Raw genomic sequence first — 20,652 nt, 5'->3', positions numbered from 1 at the left:
TTAAGCTTGAACAGCTAGAGCAGGTCATAAAACCACAGCTTAGTTCCAGGAGCTCACATAATTCTACATTTTAATATGGATAATTGATTAATAGTAGCATTAGAGATTCATTCGATCCCTCGTATTTTCCAATGAGGACATCAGGTCAGGTGTGAAATACCACCCTCTTTGGTACACGTTGAAGACCAAGCTGCCAGCTCTTTTTTTCGGACAAGTGAGAGCTAATGGACAGGGTGACTTAGCCCTGCTTTCCTGCTTTCTCCAAACTCTTGGATTTTTTAATTTGTGAAAGCTAAAAATTGATTTCTCCTTGTCCTATCATTTTTCATCATCCTCCCCAGAACCTAAGAAACCTGAGGGAGATATAATGGAGCAAATGATTATGCAGTTCAAGATCTCCCTTTACTTGTGTTGGAGATTCATCTAGTTATGTCTTCCCCTCAACTACTTCTTTATGGAAAGTGCTGAGAAATTCAGCAGCCCAGAGGCTTCAAGGAGTTGTGCAGTGGCCACCCTTTCCCGCTCTGGCCCCTGCTCACTGCTGCTGGCTTTTGGAGGAGGAAGAAACACTCTCCTCTCTGATGTCATGAAGGATGTGATGAAGACACGGCATGCACTGGAAAACAGGGCATGTCCAGTATATCATAAATACTGGAATCATCCTCTTGGCCCAAAATTAAGATGTTTCCATAAGAAATGGTATTGCTGCCTTTTTTTGATGCTTATTACAGGAATATATGATAAATTCTTTCTTTCTGTGTCTCTCACTACTGGTGTAGTTGCTCTGTGGTGAATAGTAAGTCCCTGCCTAGGTTGCTTATCTTAAAATAAGGAGGTGAAGCTGAATGGCAATGTGTATTAGGTGTCCCGTATATAGTCTTGCTGCCACTGGAGTCTCTGCCTGATATGTTGAGGTGATCCCCTTCAGTTCCCTTTTCCTAATTCATCTGCAAAGAGCTATTAGTTTAAAATAGCATTTCTTTCCTTATTGATTTGCCTACTCGGATTAAATGTACATCTAATTTTATCCTTGTTTCATTTGAAACAGGACAGTCTGCCTTTTATTCCAAGTTCAGACCAACAAAAGAAAGGTTTGGAACTCTATATTGAACTTCTGATTTTTCAAAAAAAACCCCGCCCATAACCTAGCCTAAATTTATACAGGTGCCAACTCAGTTCAACTTGGCCAACTTTGTAATTTTTTTGACATTTGGTGCTTGTATAACAGATCATCTGCCATCCTTATTATACTGTATCGTCCTTTGAAGTGCAAATGAAAATTGTTTCCTCTCATACAATAGTTGCTTTATATAGTTTTCTTAAGTCAGATCCAAAATTCAAGAATGAGAGATGATATTGGAGAGTCATTATATAAAAGGCTCATCACTCAGTCAATGCCAAGTATTTAAAAAAATGACAAAGAAATATGTAGCAAATGACTAAAGTTGAATTTGGGTTTGCATGGCATTGCTTTGTTGTTAACTTAAAATCTGAATTTGTGGTATAATCGGTGGAATTCACAGCATTTAAAGTAATAGCTGTCATTAATCTTTTGATATACATACCTCCTTGGCAACCATACAAAAATCTCTTTGGTGTTCGGATTCCGTTATTGGTTCTCAGGTGATGTATAAAAATATGAGGTAGTAACCTAAAGGTTCAAATGAGAACACTCTAATTAAAAATGCTGAATACGAAAAAATAAATACACTATTGAGGCAGAAAATATGAATGTTTGAGCAGCTGAAAGTCAAAATCTCTTTTAAAGTATTATTTAGCAATATAACTTGGCCATGCAGGTATCCGTTTTTACATTATTAGAACAAGTCTAATAGTCTTGCTGTTACAGTTTGGGCACAGTGTATAATGAAACCAGGCAAACTTTTTTTAAAATCCTCTGAGGAAGGATATATTTTAAAATCGAGATAAGAAGTTTCTTGAGCTCTCCTTTCCTATTATATTGAAAGTATTATAAAAAAAATTACATGCATTTTGCTAAAACAGCATTTTTTATTATTTTTTTTTTTACCTTGCAGCTAGTGAAATGATACAGACTAAATGAAAAGACGCATCTTAAGCTGAGAGAAACCATTATCTATGGTACATTAAGGATTAATCGACCAGAAATGCAAGATATTATACTGGACGCAGCTGATGCCATGTGTTATTTTTGTTTGCAGAAAAATCTATATTTCATAAAGAACATTAATAACAGATGAATTCAAAACCTATGACAATCTGTGAAGAAGAATAAAATACTTTTACTCTAGTCAAGAGAGTAGAAGTTAAAATTTACATGTCATGTATTTTTCTTTCAAGCTTTAAAGAAAATAAGCAAATGCCAGTATGTCCAAAGAAGCTGCTTCAAAATAATTAATTTAAAGGATCTTAACTCAAGCTCAAAAAAAAAAAAAAAAAAAAAGCCAAAATTACCAGGATAGTTGTCTTAGCATTTAAAGAGCTGCTTTTTCAAAAAAGCTTGGCTTGGCTTCCTTTTCATAAGAAAGATTCTGTAATTTGAGTTCAAGTCTGTCTCCTGGTGTCTCCTCAGTTACGGAGGTTATGGATATAAATCAGGAAGTTACAGGCAAAAAAATATTATGGTGTTTATTTACAGGTGTAACAGTGCAGATGTGATATATCCTTTAAAAACATGAAAAGCTATAAATACACAAATAAGAATCAGAAATTTTCAATAAAGCGTGGTTGTATGCAAGGGTATGTCAAATGCAAGCTGCTAATAGGAGCAGGTCCTCAAGCACCCCCCCCAGTAAGGGGGGTATCCCCAGATTTCAATGTCTAGAAATTCTGGGGCATCAGCCTCTGTAATTTAGATAGATTATGGACAAACAGTTCAGCATGATGAAAAAAAGATTATAATTTAAAAGATTGAGCAATTTTGTAGATTATTTCTCCTGCTTTACAGAAAAATACAGGCACAGAATTGCCTTGAAAGCTTCCAGATGACCCTAGTTGAATCGTCAGAAAAAGCCCGTGTCTAACTTAACCTAAGTTCAAGTCCTTATGTGAAGGTTGGAGCAACAAGTTGCTGTTGTTTTTGAGCTGTTCCTTTCACTACGTATTCCCCAAGGGCCTCATCATTCAATGGTGTAAAACATCATGTTTCCAAATTGCAGGAGTTTATACTATGTAAAGAATTTGTTTTTCTAATTTCCCTAACCTGCCTTAAAGTTAATATTTTTAAGCTTAATATTTCACATATTGATGTATTTACTTAGTTATTTTTCTCTTTAAAGTGTGTGTCCGTAGAGCTGAGTGTTCAACTGTAAGCCTTAATAGGTACCCTATGGAGTGAAAAGTTGGTTTTAAATTAAGTCTTGCTATAAACGAGCACATACACACCTAGAAAGCTCTAATGCATTTTCTTTGCCCTTTTGGTAAATGATGTTTGTTAGCTTGCACATTGTTTACAGGTTCTTGATACTCTGTTTCCAGGAAATGAACACTTAAGACCTGAATAATTGTCTGTACCTTCACAGCTCCTAAGTAATGCTACACTTAGAAATACATCACGATATGATTTCCTACTGATTTACACATTCTCTGCCAAGGATGCTGTGAAACGCTTTTAAGTAAAAGATCAAAGGTAAAAGGAAGGGAAGAGAAAACCCAAAAACTAAGCCCAGTTGCATCTACAAAGATTCAGTGAGGTTTGGGCACAGTACATCTTAAACTTTTGCAATTATTGTAAGGGTGGTATGTCAGTTGTTTTAATGAGCGTGCATGTGTTCTTTTTGAGGATTTGGCAGAGCTCGACTATAGCCATATAGCAATCACATGACTCTTGGTCCTCTCGGTTTATTCTGTGTTTATAAGCTGGTGGTAACATTTCTGTTTTTTAACTTTTATGCATATTCTCTCCCTTGCCTTATTTTCCAGGAAATAAATGATGTGGATGTGCAGGAGCTTGTAAGAAGGTCGATTGGAAGGTTAACAATTATTCGACAGACATTTCCAGTCCCCCAAAACATAAGTCAGCGCTGTTTCCGTGGCAACCACAGAATATCTTCATCACTGTGCGATCCGAAGGACCCTTTCTCCCAAAGCATGGAGGTAGTTCATATGCCAGTCTATTCGTACCAGGCAACTGTCTTTCTAGATAAGTTCAAGGTTTTTCACCAGGGGCTTAGTGTAACTTAATGTTTATTTTTCATGTCCTCTCTGACATGTAGTTTAACGGCTCATGGCGTGACAAGAAAATACTTGGGCAGCGGGTGAGTGTGACTGATGAACAACTCACCCACTCCACAGCAATTGAGGAAAAAAGTCCAAAAAATCCACCTGATCTCTAGGCAGCAGGGTAGTTTTTTGTTGCCCTGCTAAATTTTATTTTTTGTCATCCTCTCCATAGCCAATGTCTCCCGAGTTGCTGTGCTTCTCTAAGACTCAAATGTGTTTTCAATAGGAAAACCTTCCTGAGGACCACCTCCATCATCTGGTTCAAGTGCCTTGGTGTACGCACCTAAATCCACGCCTAAATTCCAGAGAGGCCTTGTTTTCAGGGTTGTTAATTACAAATGACAAACTGTAACAGTCTTGCTGCCACATGAAATCACCAACAGGATCGTGATCACTGCCCTCCTGACTTCATGTAGTTTTTCCAAGAGCAGGTCCTCTCTTTCTCTCGTATATCTGGTTAGGCTTCATCATGACAAAGGTATGGCAAGTCAGGAGCATGAAATTGGCTTAAGATGTTGACTTCACCTTTGGGTTTTTTTGTGCAGTCATTTATGAAGCTGTGGAAAGATGCTCGCATTGGCAGTGGTGCAGGAGGAGCATATCTGCAGCAAAGAGCAGTCGTCTCGTGATGCTGAAAGAAAGGAGAGAGAGAAAACAATGGGAGAGAAATAGGGAGATGTTGAACAGTGTCCTTGCTTACAATGAAAATACATAAGGGTAAAAGAAGAAGTGTGGCTGGTCTTGCCCTGTTTCAGGTTAGCTGTGAGAGCCTTGCCTCACTAATTGTTCACAAAGCAGCATACCGTTGACATGAAAAACTTTGGCCATAGCAAAGTGCACGGTGGTCCTATTACAGTTCTTAAAATGAACAGGGCTGTGTAAGGTCAATAGGTGCATAGGATATCTCTAGAGGCTATTTAGGAACTGTGAAAATTCTTTGGGTTTTGCCATTCTCTTATGGCAGCACGGTGCTAGGGGGAACTTTGCAAGTCTGTGGATAATGCGTAAAAACTGATGTTGTGATTACGTGCGGCCACTAGAGATTGCAAAGAGCAGTTTTCATGAACAAAGTTACTAACTACAGCAAGGCAGAAAACAAGAATTGAGTATCGATAGGAGGCTTCACATTTTGATTTATTTTTCTCTTCGACTTCTCTTTCATTTCATTTTCACTTCAACAGTGAACTGATACTAGGAAAGAAAATTTCTAGAAATCAGTTTATTCTCTACAAATTGGCAAATTCTATTTAAAGTGTTAGATTGGACCTTATACCTTAACCTGTGCTTCATGATCAACCTACAGCTTGAAGAGCTGTAATATTCCTATCGAAAGCTTTCATAACATTTTAGTTCAAAGGAATGATGGAAGCTTGACTGGTTTAACTGTTCTGCACAGTTGAGTTGCTTTTTTCATGCTTTCGCCGAGATGGCTGCACTTCATTAGTAGCTGAGGGAGACAACACTAAAAATGAAATGAAGAAAAACTTTGACACAGCTTCCCCTGTGTCTTCGTATGATGCCGAGACCTCCGAGTACTGTGGGGTTTGTTCACTGTTTCTTTGTTCTCCCCAATAATATTATAAATTAACTTCTATTCCAGTGGGGAGTCGGAATAGTTTATAAATTGAAATTTCTAATGCTTTTTTTTATGCCATTGGAGTGTGACTAATCAGAAATATTCTCTGGAAATTGTAAGGGTGGATTTCTTGATTTATTTTTTCTGAATTACTCCCCCTAAAGTCTGTGTGAGTAATTAATTCTTTCTTCAGCATCTTTATCAAAACACTGAAAAATATTTTGGTGAAGATCTCTCATTGTGTCTCTGGGATTGTTCTAGTTGAAACAACCACATCTATAAATTTGTATCATTTTGGGGGCAGGAAGTTAAAAATTGGATTCACAGAAGTATTTAATGTCATAACCCTTTTGTCTAAAAACTGTGTGCAGTAGTCTAGGTATACATAAAATAAAGACCATTAATCCAGATTAATCATTCATACTTAATCCTACTGCTAAACACCTTTCTTCTACATTCAGGAACAAAAAATCACATCTGAAGTTTGAATTGCATCAACAGGAGGTTATGCAGTTAGACACCGCTTGCTAATGCAAGTGTCCAGCCATTAGTCTAAGAGATTTGGAATAAATAAAGGGTCAGTAATGGATACCAAGCAATATGTTAAATGTCCCACTAATTTTACATGGGAAATGAGTAAAAGTGTAAAGTGACTTTAAATTGCAGCCCCACTCTGTGCATTGGGACAGTTGCTGATGGAGCGCACTTCTGGTAGTGACAGGGGAAGGGTGATTTTGAGAAGCAGAAATTAATCGTAGTGTCTTTATCATTGCATTATCAGTGATTGATTACTGTAAATGTTAAACTGAACTATTAGTGAAGGGATAACAATGCTTAATAATTGCTGAACTCTGTACTCCTGAGCCCTGTTAATACTTGATGAAGGCCCAGCTATATTACTCTTAGATTAGCGAGTGCATCCTTCCTCATGAACTGTGACAATAGTCTTCTATTCCCATGATGATGTTAGGTGACGGAAGCTACCTTGAAAGCAATGTCATTTGGTTGGGAAATGATGACTTGGCATCTGTATCCCTTCATGTACCAATCTAGTCTCATTAGTGACCTTATTGTCTCTGCTCTCTAGAGGGTTGTGTTTCTTTTTTTTTTTTCTTTTGAGAAGGCTTAAGTAAAATAAACTTGCCTCACAGCATAGTAATTATTCCTTCTTTCCTTCTCAAATGTCCCTGTGGTGCTGACTTCTTTGGGAAAATATGGTTTTAGCTAGAATGCTTTGAATTCTTTGTAGGTTTACAATACACAGACAAATCAACCAAGTTATTTTAAAAATGCTTGATTAATCTGAACCCAGATCCTCAATCCATGCTTTTAATCCCATCATGCACAGTGATGCCTGGCCTGTGCATCTGCGGAAAGTAAATTAGTTCCTGGGTGAATACTGAAATGTAAATGTTCACAGCCACTGGAGTCATGGGAGAAGCTCGAGTAAGAATAAAGTAGTGTATTCCAGAAAGAGGGAGTGAAGGATCATTGTCATTTAAAGAAAAAGGGAAATAAAGATCAGAAGTTCTGTGCGTTTGTGGTACTAACAATGTAGAGTTATAAAGGCAGTAGAGGATCCCAGGAGTTTATCAGGAGGGAAAGCAGCAGACTATCAGATCTTCTTCAATAAAATGTGGAAGGCAAAATGCCCCAGGAAATTCTGGAGAAAGACAAGCTCTTTCCTGGATGCTAGGCAGGGAGGGAGTCTGTCACAAAACCTTCCTGTGAGAACTGTACAGAGCAGATTGCGGATGACACAGGCAAAGCCAGCATAAAGATGGAAGTTACGTAAGAAAATAAAACCATAAAAAATAGGTTATATCGAAAGGAGGAGGAAGAGACACTATTCTTTTTTTTTTCTTTTTTTCCTCTTTTTTCTTTTTTCCTTTTTTTAAGGTGAAGTGTGGATTTGCCAATCAGTGTCGGATCTTAGGCATTATTGTGCTTTCTTCACATATACCCCCTCCCAATAGCTGCAGGACTTCCTCAGTCTTTGGATATCTTTAAAAGGCAGAATAGGGGCATTCTCCACAAAGTTGGCATACTTTCCTATTGTAAGTTTCCTTCCTCTTTTAAGGTTTTGAGCAGACCATCTGTATGAAGAAATCCTCACACAGAGCAGTCAACATATTCCAGAACTCTGGGAAATGTCTTTTGGCTTGTCTGTGACTGATAGAGAAAAAAAAAAAAAGCTAGCAACCTTGCCTCGTTTAGCAAATTGCTGCTGGCTAATTTCTTTTCAGGCACTAGGAATGCTCTATAGCCCCCTTCATAGTGCGGCTGAGGAAACTGAGTTTCCCTCAGTAACCTTCAGGACCCATAGCTTCAAATGACCAATAGGTTATCTAAAAATAATATTCCCCAGGGCCTTCTCATTTCTGAACATCATTTCTCTTCCCGAGAACCTCTGTTCAGGAGAGCTGAGGTTTCTCTTTATGACGCTGTTAGTAACTTAAATGTTCCTGCGATTTGAGGACAGACATGACTGAAATAAATCTATATTGTAAATTACTTGTTTCAGAAGTATTCATGAATTCTTTTATATTGAATTGTATCTTTCACATCTGACTGTACTGTGTGCATTTAAAAGTACATATATAGAAATAGTACATGGGTAAGTGGAACTGGCACACAAGTAATTTTTTTTCTTGAGTTCAACTCTTCTCTCTTTGATGCCAAACTGGAACTTCCTATACCGCATGTGTGTAGCTATGCTCGCAGTGAAGCATATACACGTGTACTCAGTAAGAGTTTCGTCCTTCGAGGAATTAACAGACATTGCCAAATACTCTGACAAGAAACACTATAAATTGCAGAATCGACATGCAACTGCACACTGAGAAAGATTTCATTGGGTCATATTTCGTTCCAGAAATTGCCTCAATCAGAACTGACTGCAAAAATAGGAACACAAGCCATGATGAAATGATTTATTTTAAATTTTCAGAGTTTCTGGTTTTCAAAAGAACAAAGCAATCTTGAAGAGAATTTCGTGGCGTCCAAGTATCTGGTGACTTGAAAAATTGAGTTGCAGGCAACTGGTTAAAAAAAAGAAAGCCGGTTTACATTCATTAGTGGGGCTTTAAACCCTGCAAGTGGAGCTGTGATTGGACTGCCCGTACTTCACATGTGTGTAGCTCGTTGCTGCTAATCACTTATAGTGTGATAGCCCCTAGCTGCAGTTTTTACCAGAGCCAAAGATACGACTTTTTGACTCTTGCAGTTTCTTCTTAATACCAAATAAGTCGTTTAATTACCAGAGGATTATGGGTGAGGCAAAACAAATAATAAATTCTGGCTGCTGGCAAGAGACCACAAATAATAATGCTAATAATCCCCTTGTAATGTCTTTGCAGATCTCAAACCTGTATATATATGACACTGTCCTCCTGTTGGCAAATGCCTTTCATAAGAAGCTGGAGGACAGGAAGTGGCACAGCATGGCCAGCCTCACCTGCATCAGGAAGAACTCTAAACCCTGGCAAGGAGGACGATCCATGTTGGAAACCATTAAGAAGGTACCTTTTCCCTGTATTTCCTTGTCTTTGATTTCTAAACTACTTGCATTAGGCTGTATTTCCTCCTCCTTCCCTGCACCAGCACTGTCTTTGCAAAGCAACAGTTTTTATATATTTACAGTTTCTGAATGAAAGTAGTCTTTAATTTTGGGTTTTTTTTTTTCCATGTTATGTGAGCATATTTGAAATCAAGTCAATGAGTTTGTTTAACACAACTACCAAACCAGTAGAATTTTCAAGTACAAATAATATCCTATTGAAAAAGTGTCATAGGTTAGGAGGTAAAGCAGATAAATTTACTCTTTTATTTGTAAAAGAAAAAAATGGTTGCAGAATTACATTTGGGTAATGTTCTGTTGTACTGCTATTGAAATTAATATAGTGAATTAATAGAAATGAGAGTGAGGAAACCCCTAACTCATCTAGTCTATATCCTACCATTGCAGAACTGTTCCCCATAACAGTCTCTACAATGCTTTAGCCAATGTTAAGTTCTCTCTGCTTCCCTGTGATTATTATTTCGTACCTTAATTATACTCATGCCCAAGATGCTTCTCCTGTTCTTTGGTCTTTAAAGACATTTTTTCTTAGTTATTCCCTTTATTCGTGATGTTTACAGCTTCTACATACTTAGAGAAAATTATCACAGCCTTCTGGGTCAGTATTTAGTCAAAATATGCATAAGTTGATTGTTTACCTTTCCCTGTAAGTTATTTGGTTCAGTCTCCTTATGTTACTGATGCCATTCATAAAATTGTGTTCTCATTTGTCTGCATGTACTTCCTGGTAATATGTACTTACATTTAAAGTGCTGGCAGTGCCTATATCATAAATACAAAAAAAACCTCAAACAGTTAAAAACAATTTTAAAAAGGGTGCTTGCTTTATGATTTTCATGGAGAGGGCATAAAAAAATTTATAATGTTTTTTCAAGAAGTTGCTGTTCTCCATTAGGTCTTTAACTACACCAGGAATTATGATGATGCAGGCAAAATGTAAGGCTCCTTTGAACACTGCTTATTTTTTCCCCAGTCCCAGGTCAATCTGCATTAACTCCAAAATAACAGTTCAAGACTTTCTTTGGTGGCTGTCCCCAGTTTCCATTCTAATAGTTTGCAGTCATGAGACTGCAAGAATAATCCAGGACACGTTTCTTATTTCAGGGGCAGGATATGGCTTTAAGGGACTCTCAACTGTATTGCTCTTCAACTGTTAAAGCAATTGCAAATTCACATTTGGCAGTCCCATGTATTTTAAGCTGTGTTTCAGGCCAGGCTGGTTCTGAAACTTTTCATCTCAAATTGCATTTTCTAAATACTATTGCACACTTTTTCATTAATAAACTAAAAGCTACTCCTACTTTCTCAAATCCGCATAGGATGCCTGTGCTGGAAAATTCAAAAATACCCACTTCCACTTTAGAATCAGAAGTTACTGAGCTGGAGTTCCAGGCAAAGTCTGGTAGCCCTACTAGCATCTCTACATTTAGAAGTACTCCACCGTGGAAAGGGCTGCTAACTGTTTTGCGTTACAATTATTTGCTTGCTTGTGTCGTTTGTGGATGTCGGACTGATCCTGTTCTCCTCCGTAAACATCCTTTATGATGTTTCTTAGCAGCATCTCATCTCTTTGCATCTCAAACAGAGTTTATTCTATTCTTTGCCACATCTTCCTATCTATCCAGTTTATCATCTTCCAATTCCCACCTCCTAAAATGGTGTGATTAATAAAACAAAGTCCTTCTGTGACCTTTCACAGAAGAGCTGCACTGTATTGAAGATCAATTTATGTAGCTCTTAACCCTGAAACATGAAAAGAAGTGGCCAGGAGAAATATGAAAGCATTCAAGAAGGCAGGAGCAAGTGGAAATTACAGGGTTGTGGTTAGCTTGCTAAAAAATGAATCAGATGCCAAGGAAATTCCTGATGTGTGCGGCAAACCAGGCTAGAGTCCTGTTGCTTTTGGGTTTCTCTGCTATTTGAATAAGATGCCTTTGATAAGAAGCCATTTTATTGCTGTAAACTGAATAATCCAAATACTCCTTCTACTGCATTGTGCTGACAGAGATGAATTTCTAGAAGTAACATGCTGAAATTGAAAGTCAAAATTTAATCAAAAATGTGATACTGAAATTTCCTCTCTGTGTGTATGTCTGTACCATTTCAGACCCCAGGCAGAGGGAAGGCTAAAGATTGCAAGAAAGAGGAAATTGTACAAGAAAGAGGAATTCTGCTTTAGTTTTGTAGTCTCCTTTTTGTTTCCTGTAAAGCACTTATGTAGAAGGACTTCAGGATCGCAGCTGTGTACTTCTGTAATTTAAAAAGTTGACATTGATAAATATCAGATGAAGTATCAGAAAAACCATAAAATTAAAAAGTAATGAAAGGAAAAAGAAAAAACACTTAATCTCTCTTCTTAAGAATTCTTCCATTTGCCTTCTTGTCTTTTTTCTTTAAGCTTTCTTTTTTCTCTCCTATCACCTTGAAACATCCTCTAAAACCAACTGAAATAAAAATATTTTAAAAAAAACATATCATTTTTCCTTAATTTTGAAAGGAAACAGGAAAAAGTTACCATGTAGTGTTTAAATAGTTTCCGAACAAAAGGTTCGGTGCTTTCATTTTGAAATCACCACTGTTTCAAAGATGTAGTGTATAATGGAATATTGTAAGATATTGCTATAGGTCAGGGTGAAGATACGTTCTGATATTTCTTAAATGCTCCTGGAAAAAGAACTTCCATCCTCTGCACAACTTTAACTCTGCCTTCATAATGACCTGTATCACAGAGCTGGACTCACTGTCTTGGCCCAGATTGTCCCTCATCTCAATGTAGTTTCAGTGGGTGTCACATTCTAGCCAAGTATGGTGGTGGTGGGGAAAGAGTTAAGGAGGAGATGCCTAATTCCAGCCTGCCTGCCTTAGAAAAGGGCTAGCAACTGAAGTAGCTGTTGTCCTGGCAGCAGCAAAGTGGAGGTGATGTTGCCATCTACTGCTGCACACAACTGAGCTCTTGCTGCTAAAAAAGCAGGAAAAACTAATTCTAGAGGAAGCTTTTCTATAAGAAAATCTGTCTCCTAGAATCAGGGATCCAGAAACAGGAATATCCAGCAGTGTTTTAGCTGCAGAGGGAAATCTCTCTTTGATTTCTGGAGAGGAAAATAAGAAAAGAGAGGGGAAATCTCTATAAGCTACGCACTGAAGAAAGTAAGAGAAAGGGATGCTGATGTTCTACCTGCAGCAGCACCTGTAAAAGATAGAACTCTGCTGGTAAACAAACTGATTTTTTTAATGATTAATGATCTCATAAGGAAGAGTAGGGAATGGGGGGGAATTAGAGTTTCAAATGTTTCTTGAAATGGCAAAACAGCTGTCTGAATCATTCCCTATTGTCATTTGTTACTTTTCACTCTTGAACATTTGATTCCTGCATTGCTATTTCTACAAACAACTCCAAAAGCTGTTTTTTCTGTGTGAATTCAGATGATTGGACAAAGCCTAAAGAACCACTTTAAGGCCACTACAATTATTAAAATCTAATATCTGTTTCTACCCATTCTGGAACAGAATAAATAGTTAAATTCATCAGGAAATACAGTCCTAATGAATTTGGCCAGCTCTAGCAATTAGTTCTAAATTCACTTCTGTAGTAGAAACTACCCCCAAACACGTGCTCCCTTGTTTATTTCTCAGTAAAGCTACTTCATAGTGAGAGAAATAAGTATTACTAGGAAATACTTCTACTGTTGGAAAAATTAATCTTCCCAAATAGGCTGAGAATGAATATAGGTAGGATTATATGGAGGATCAACTCAGAAAAATGACATCAAGTTACTGCATATATCTTCTCTCACGCTTACCTGATCTCTTCCCAGTCACATTTGTTTTGCTCACTGATAAACAGCAAATTTTTAGTGCTAGCAGCAACATAGAGCCTATTCCTTTGTGAAAAATGAGCTATACCTCGTGCTGTTTCATGCATCATGGATGGAATTGTCAACTAGTTCTGGTCTCACAAATGTCAGTGATGTTCAGTGGTGACATGTGAAAAAGATGCCGAATTGTTTTTCAGATAGTAGATTGGACTCTCTTCACTAGCAGATAGAAATAGTGTGTTGAGTTGAAAACTCAAGAGTGTTTCAGTATCAGATTTTTTCAAGAGTAAAATGTGAAACTGTTATTTAATGCTTATAGGATTTTTTTTCTGCCTGTAACCACAGTTTTTTAATCATAGAATCTTAGAATACCAGGTTGGAAGGGATCTCAAGGATCATCTGGTCCAACCTTTCTTGGCAAAAGCACAGTCTAGACAAGATGGCCCAGCACCCTGTCCAGACGAATCTCAGTGTCCAAGGATGGGGAATCCACCACTTCCCTGGGGAGGTTATTCCAATGGCTGATTGTTCTCATTGTGAAAAATATTCCTCTTGTGTCCACCCTGAATCTCCCCCGGAGTAACTTATACCCATTACCCTTCATCTTTTCCATGTGACTCCTTGTAAAAGGGAGCCTCCATCTTCTTTGTAGCCACCCTTTAAACCCTGGAACATGGTGATAAGGTCTCCTCTAAGCCTCCTTTTCTCAAGGCTGAAGAAACCCAGTTCTCTCCGCCTTCCTCATATGGCAGGCTTCACAGTCCTTTGATTATCTTTTTGGCCCTTTTCCTTAGTTGTAAAATAGCTAGTGTCTGAGCATAACCATTCTTTGAAAAACAGAGGAAGTTTGAACAGGAGCTGTGAGAGCAAGTACAGTATTTTATAACTGATGATTGGCAAGCTGACATTCCCAAGTGGGGTCCTGACGGCTAGGTAAATAGTGCTTTCTTCAGGGACTTACAGTATAGTAGTGCCTCAGCATATATAAACTGTCGTTTATCTTGCCAGTCTAGACGGGACTCAAGTAGGCTTTAACTATATTGCCAAGCTTTATAACAGCTCTGCAAAGCCCAGAGCAGTGATCAGAAACCTAAGTAAAACATTTTTGTCCTAACAACTGACGTTTCACTCTTCAGTTTTGAATGTGTCAGGAAATTGCATGGTTGCAGCTCAACCTTAGAGGAATTTGAGAGAGTAGATAATAAATGTGTCTTCATTTTTCCCCAAAAAGCATTGTTTCTGTAAGTTAAATGGAATGAAAAATTTCTTTGACTCTTACTCCATTATCATAATTAACGCTAAAATAACTTGGAAAAATCTCATCAGGCAGTTACTGGATCAGTACCTGTCATACAGATGGCCATTTCCTCTGTGATCTCCTTCCACTATGCATTAGCAGAGGGATAAAACTCATGCCATAAATCAAGAAAGAGTTTTAGAGGGATCCACACTGTGGAAGACTATGCAGAAAAATTGGAACAGTGTTCTGAAACTCTTCCTGGCAATATGCTGCCCCACTCCATCAGTCCTAAGCAATGAAACAGGCTCATGTAAGCCTTGTAAAAAGGCTGCGTGGGACAATGAGGACTAGTAGAGAGCAATAACAGGATTGCCTGGCCTACAGGTCCAGCAAGGTATGTCCCAGGCAGGGAGAAGGCATCAGGACCTCTAAGAAATTTCTGATCAGGTTTAGTATTGTTGTTGGTATTATAGGGGTGTTTCTTTACTGTTTGTCTTTCTGCCTCTGCCCTTCCCAAGCCAGGGGCATTCCCATCTAATCTGAGCTGTTTTTACACTATTTGCAGATGTACACGGTCTAGGAAAGAAAGCTCTAATCAAAGACGCGCTTACACGAGAAATTTTCAAAGCATGATAAAATTGCCAGAATAGATGAACGAGAAAAATTGTTTTTATGGTTGCTGCTGGATTTCAGACAAATATAAATAATTAACAGACTTGCATTTTGTATCTTGCCCCAAGAGTTGCAGCAATTTAAAAATCAAGGTAAATAAACTTACACAATGGGTTTGGGTAAAGATTCAATTCCAAAATATGGTAGGTCTGTTAAACTGTACTATATGTTAGGGATGGTGTATTTCCAAAGAATCCTGTTTTCTTAAAAAGTGTATTTTATTACTTCATATGTAACTGCGGTGAAATACTTCTTCAAATGATCTTTTTTTAATCATATTTGCTCAAATAAGGACAAAGGTTATAAAAAAAAAAAAAATTTTTTTTAAAGTTGCCTAAATTTTTAAATTGCTGTTTCAAGTCTCAAAAAGTCATTTACATTTTAGACATGATTCTATCTTCATGTCCCATAAATTAACTGGGAGCTCTCTCAATCTGAAAAATAAAGTCACTTTAATTTTCAATATTGAAAGTTCCAATTTAAAACTACTTTATCATAAAATAAGAAAAAAGGAAAACATTTTCTGCTGTACAAAGCACCTGTGTTAACAGGTATGGGGTTTTTTTTGTTGAATATTTCCTTTCTTTTATCATTTTGTTCCAGAGTTTTCCCTTCCTTTTGCCAGACCTTGTTTGTGGCTCATTTGAAATCGTGGTGCAGCTCAGGTGGTCTATAACAGTTTAAATAATTTTTATGCTTTACCTACCTCAGACCCAAAGGTTTAATTCACGTTGTGGGGAAAAAGTTTTAGGAAGTAATATAGGAAACATGAAGTATAATATAATAAAAGCATTATATGGTAAGGAGTCAGAGGGGTGCAGGACTAGAGACAGGTGTATGCTGTCAGGGAGGGCAAGTCAGGCAGATGGAGACTTGCAGGGGTCAGATGGGGGATCCCACGCCTTGCAAATCTGTGATGCTTTGCAGGCATTTCTACATCACACGTACCATGAAATTCTGGCTTAATTAATCAAAAATCTAGATGAGACCATATGAGAAAAAAAGGTATCTGGAACAGGTTTTTATTTCTGGTTCATGAATAGGATGTAGTCAAATTTAAGTTAGCAGAATAGGTTTATATTTGTCAAACTCAGTTATTTACCTGAGGATATGTTCAAATGATTTTGCAGGTAAATCACAAGCTCACTCTGTCTTTACCCTGAGCCAGCCAGAGGTGTGCTAACCCCAATCTAAAAGCCACGAAGGTGTGATTATTACAGGACTGTGCTCAAGCTAATAAGTAACCTCAGTATCACGCCAACCATAGTGACGTGCATCAAAATTGCCTGGCTGGCTCTCACCGAGGGCAAAATGACCTGGAGTCTTCCTGCAAAAGACTGTGCAGATGTACCCTTAATCAGGATGTTGGTTTTTCTTTTTTTTTTTTTTTTTAGTTTTTATTTTAGTATCTCATCCAAAAAGTAAATATTATGAAAAATATTGGAAAAAAATTAAGTATATATATATTATCTTATTTTTAACTGAAAATGGCACTTCATGAAATATTTATATATTACTCCCTGACAGTACTAGTCTCTAGTAAGTTTTAAAGGTATTATCTCAATGATCTACTTCCTTATTTTTATTATAATCATATTAATGTTTTATAAAACAATGAAAACATTTTGGTAGTTGATACTAATCTGGAGATGCAAATGGAGATGCAAATTTTGTACTCCTTCCTGGATTTTCTCCAAACTGAATATGTGAGAATAGAGCTTTTAAAATCATGATTCAGCAAAGCTCATGTGCTTAGCTAGGTAGTTTATATTGCAAGAGTTTATTTTCCACCTTTTTCACTTCAAATAATAAAGCTCTTAACTGGAAGAACTATCACAACTGTGAAACTCTTGCCTTATGTTTTGAAGAAAAGCTATGCATTTCATAAGGTTTTACACCAGAGGCAGATTCTTTTCTCGTACATACTTAAAATATTGTTCCAGTTTTTTTGAGGGAGTAAGTTAAACATCTAATTTTCTCTGAATCTGAGAACTGAAGACGTTTTTTAAAGCTAAAGGTTTTCATTGTAGGCATTTCATGTGGCTCTGTTGATTTTACAGTTCAGGCCATCACAATACTTATACAAATATGAAATGTGTGTCATGTTGAATTAACCCTGGAATATGTTTCAAGTATTGCTGTGGCATGTATAGCCCTTTCAACTGTGATTCTTCATAGTAAATATATAGTTTATGTAGTATATATAATAAAAAATAAAAGCAAGCTTGCAAATATGCTGCATTGTTGCTCATCTCATGCATTCTCAGTAGTAGAGTAGAGTTGTGGAGGAAAACAGAAAAATCACTATATTCAGCTAGACAAGCCCCTTTTCATTTGTGCAGATCACTTATGTTGGGCTCAAAAAACAGCCAGCTTGGTCCAAAACTCAACCTGATCTTATGTGGAAATCTCTTTTGGGTGAGAAATGTTTTTGGGGAAAAAGCAAGAATAAACAAACAAAACTAATTTTTGTGCAATTCCTTTTATATATTTATCTTTAGTTTTTCTTCCACTAAAATTAGTTGCAAAACTTTGTTTTTTCTTTTAATGGAACTAGATTCTCTATACATATATGCTGATGGGTCAAAGAACAAAAACTGGAGTGCAAATGCACTAAGGGTAAGGCTATTGCTTGTATTGCACCTGCTTAGCATTGCCGAGTTTGAATCTTCTGTGAAGACCTTAAATGATGCAGCAACAATTTAGGTTTCAGAATTTTTAGGGAAATATGATCTCTGGAAAACTGTCCTAGTTCTGCCAGTTGTGTATGTATTCTACGTGGTTAGTGCGCAAATCCCCTGGAGAAACAGAAGGTTATTATAATTGACTACTTCTGATTTTTCACTCCACTCTCTCTTTTTTTTTTTTTTTTTTTTTCTTTTTTCCCAATAGGGTGGAGTGAATGGCTTGACTGGAGAACTGGAGTTTGCAGAAAATGGGGGGAATCCCAATGTGCATTTTGAAATTTTGGGGACAAATTATGGAGAAGATCTTGGCAGAGGCATCCGCAAGGTGAGCCTACATATATTCAAACAAGAGACTATTTTTACTGATTTTTTTTTAAAAACGTTTCTTATGTTCTATGTTAATAGAAAAGTGCTTGATGGCAGATAGTGTTGTGTATCGTTAAGAGAATAAGAAATGGGAGAGAAGTCTTGAACTTCTAGATACCCATCTATTGTATTATTACAAAGAGGCCTTGCAGTAGGTCATGTTGATCAAGGTGTTGTTTGTAATACAGAATGTGTTAAATTGCTGGTCAACTGTCCCAAAAGACCAGTGAAAGCTGTTGTTTTGGAACCCGTGCAACAAAACAGAAAATTTTATGTTGAATTATATTTAGAGCACCCAGATTGACACTTGATACTTATGGTCAAAGTGGGATGCTACGACTGTTAGATCCAAATTCATAGTTACAGAAAGAGAAGATCTGTTGTATCATAGACAAAATTCCTGTAATCTCTTGTGTTCATGACATAAGTACATGACGTTTTAGTAGGAATTAAATTTTACAGAATAAGTGTAATGTTATGTATTCAGCTGCCAGACACGGTCCAAATACTTGGAATGAGATTGAGGAAATGGCATACAACTCCAGCAAAATTACGTTTTCTTGGTATTTCAGTTTTGCTAGTCTAAAAAAAAAAACCAAAACAAACAAACAAAAAAAACAACAACAAAGAACAAAAAAACCCAAAACTTACACTTCCTGTGTAAGGAACAGTGTAAGCAGGTCTTCATATCCTTCCCTTTGGACAACTGCTCATCTGGGATGGGAAAAGTAGCAAAAATCACGTGGTACCTCTTAGGGAAATAAAAGACTAACAGGCTTTTGTCCTTCCAAAGACAGACCTCCTGAAAGATAATACCGAGATCCCTTCATTTAGTGTATCAGATCACACTAGTTTTTATATGTGAGAAACTTGAAGTGATTGAAAACAAAAGACGGAGAAAGTTATCTTAATATAGGTAAACTGGTTCCATGTGTCAGTGTCACTATATGATGAAGTACATCATTTGTCTGCATACCTTCTGCAGTAACAGATAAGTGCTGTGAAAGAAGGGAGAGAGAAATAAGAAGTTGAAAGTGGCTCTAAACTCCTGAACTGTCTCCTTTGCTATTCATTGGGATTGTTATTCTGCTCCTGCTGTTTCATCTGTTGTCAATACCTTAATGTACACACGTGCCTATAGCTATGTCACCTTGAGCAGAGATCCTGACAGATGCTTCAGAAACTAAATGGAACTGGATCTTGTTGATATTTGGAGATGCGCTTCGCAAAGTCTTTAGGTGACCAGAATTTTGGATGAGTCCTTATTCCCTCACCTATAAATTCAGTCTGTTTCAACATATTTTGACTTGATTTATTTTCCATGCTATGCATCGAGGAGCTATTTATTCTTTAGAGACCCCAGGTAGTCCTTTCTAAGGCAAATCTGTATCTCTTCATTTAATTTAATTGGTTGACTTTGGCTGTTTTTTGTCTTCGGGCCTGTCTGGGTGAATGCCTGAGTGAAGCATCAAATTGTGTTCTACCGTTTCACAAAAAGATAGACGAGAGAGTGGGACCCACAGAAAGGTCTTGGAAATATAGAAGTACAAAAAGACTTCCTAGCCTTTCTAACTATTTTCCGCTGATATAATTTAGATTTATATTGCAAATTTAAACTATGGTACAGTTTACATTTAACGAAGAGATTAACAACAATGGGCACACGTAAGTTGTGCAAAACAGTGAGATAGTACAAACAGGCTTTTTGAATCTTCCTTGTTTACCCTTTGTCACAGTTCAAGGACAAAGAGATATTCACTGTCTTTGAAAGGAAATGAATTTGAGGTCGGACAAAGAGAATAGAGTTTTGCACAGAATGTCATTAGACTGTGAAACTCAGTGTCACAAGACCCTGTTCAGGAGAATAGCAAAGTTAAAAAGTAAGATACTGAAAGTATGTATTTTTTATGTTTGCTGAGATGAGTGTTTAAAATTAAATGTAGAGATTATAAGAAAATTTTCCTGTTGCGCTATAAATGTCTGTCCTCAGAGTTTTGTGACTCACTGCAGCTGGTTAAAAAGAAGAAAGTGTCCAGAGCAGAACAGATTTAATCTGCTCCAATTTTTTTTCTAAACAGCCTTCAGTGATCCAGAGAAAGCTTTAGAAAGTGTCCTCGTGTAGAGAAATTAATTTTCCTTAGAAAGAAATTTCTGTGTATATTGTGAGAATGTGATAATTGTTGATGGAAGCGTCTTTCAAAAAAAATTCAAAATAATTCCAATTAATGTATTTTTACACCTAAATGAAAAGTAAAAGGATTTAAAATAAATACAATATTTATAATCAACGTCACAAAGTTAAAAGAACAAGCCAGGGATCTGAAAACTTTTACATCAGAGCTAGAGAAGAAAATTTTGGAGGAGAAAATCCTATATGTTGGTTTTACTCTTTTGACAAAAGTTCACATATTTTATCTTTGAGTAGGTTTTACTTTACAGTGTATGAGCCACTAGTGTTGGAAGCAAATCACAATCATTACAGGAGTCAGATATATTTTTGTTAGCTACACTAATTA

General features: G+C 37.0%; 1 protein-coding gene across 1 annotated transcript in view; it reads left to right on the top strand.

Annotated features, from left to right (window-relative positions):
- The window catches only part of GRID2 (glutamate ionotropic receptor delta type subunit 2), a 765,483-nt gene that overhangs the window by 526,211 nt on the left and 218,620 nt on the right, over nt 1–20,652 (top strand). Inside the window, exons 6-8 of the mRNA XM_074589573.1 lie at nt 3,901–4,074; nt 9,136–9,297; nt 17,976–18,095. Coding sequence (XP_074445674.1) covers nt 3,901–4,074; nt 9,136–9,297; nt 17,976–18,095 — 456 coding nt within the window. The remainder of the gene's footprint in view (nt 1–3,900; nt 4,075–9,135; nt 9,298–17,975; nt 18,096–20,652) is intronic.

This window comes from Larus michahellis, chromosome 5 (genome assembly GCF_964199755.1).
Source record: "Larus michahellis chromosome 5, bLarMic1.1, whole genome shotgun sequence".
In the NCBI taxonomy this organism is placed as follows: domain Eukaryota; kingdom Metazoa; phylum Chordata; class Aves; order Charadriiformes; family Laridae; genus Larus; species Larus michahellis.
The sequence above is the reverse complement of the archived record's forward strand: the minus strand, read 5'-3'. Positions and strand labels throughout refer to the sequence as shown.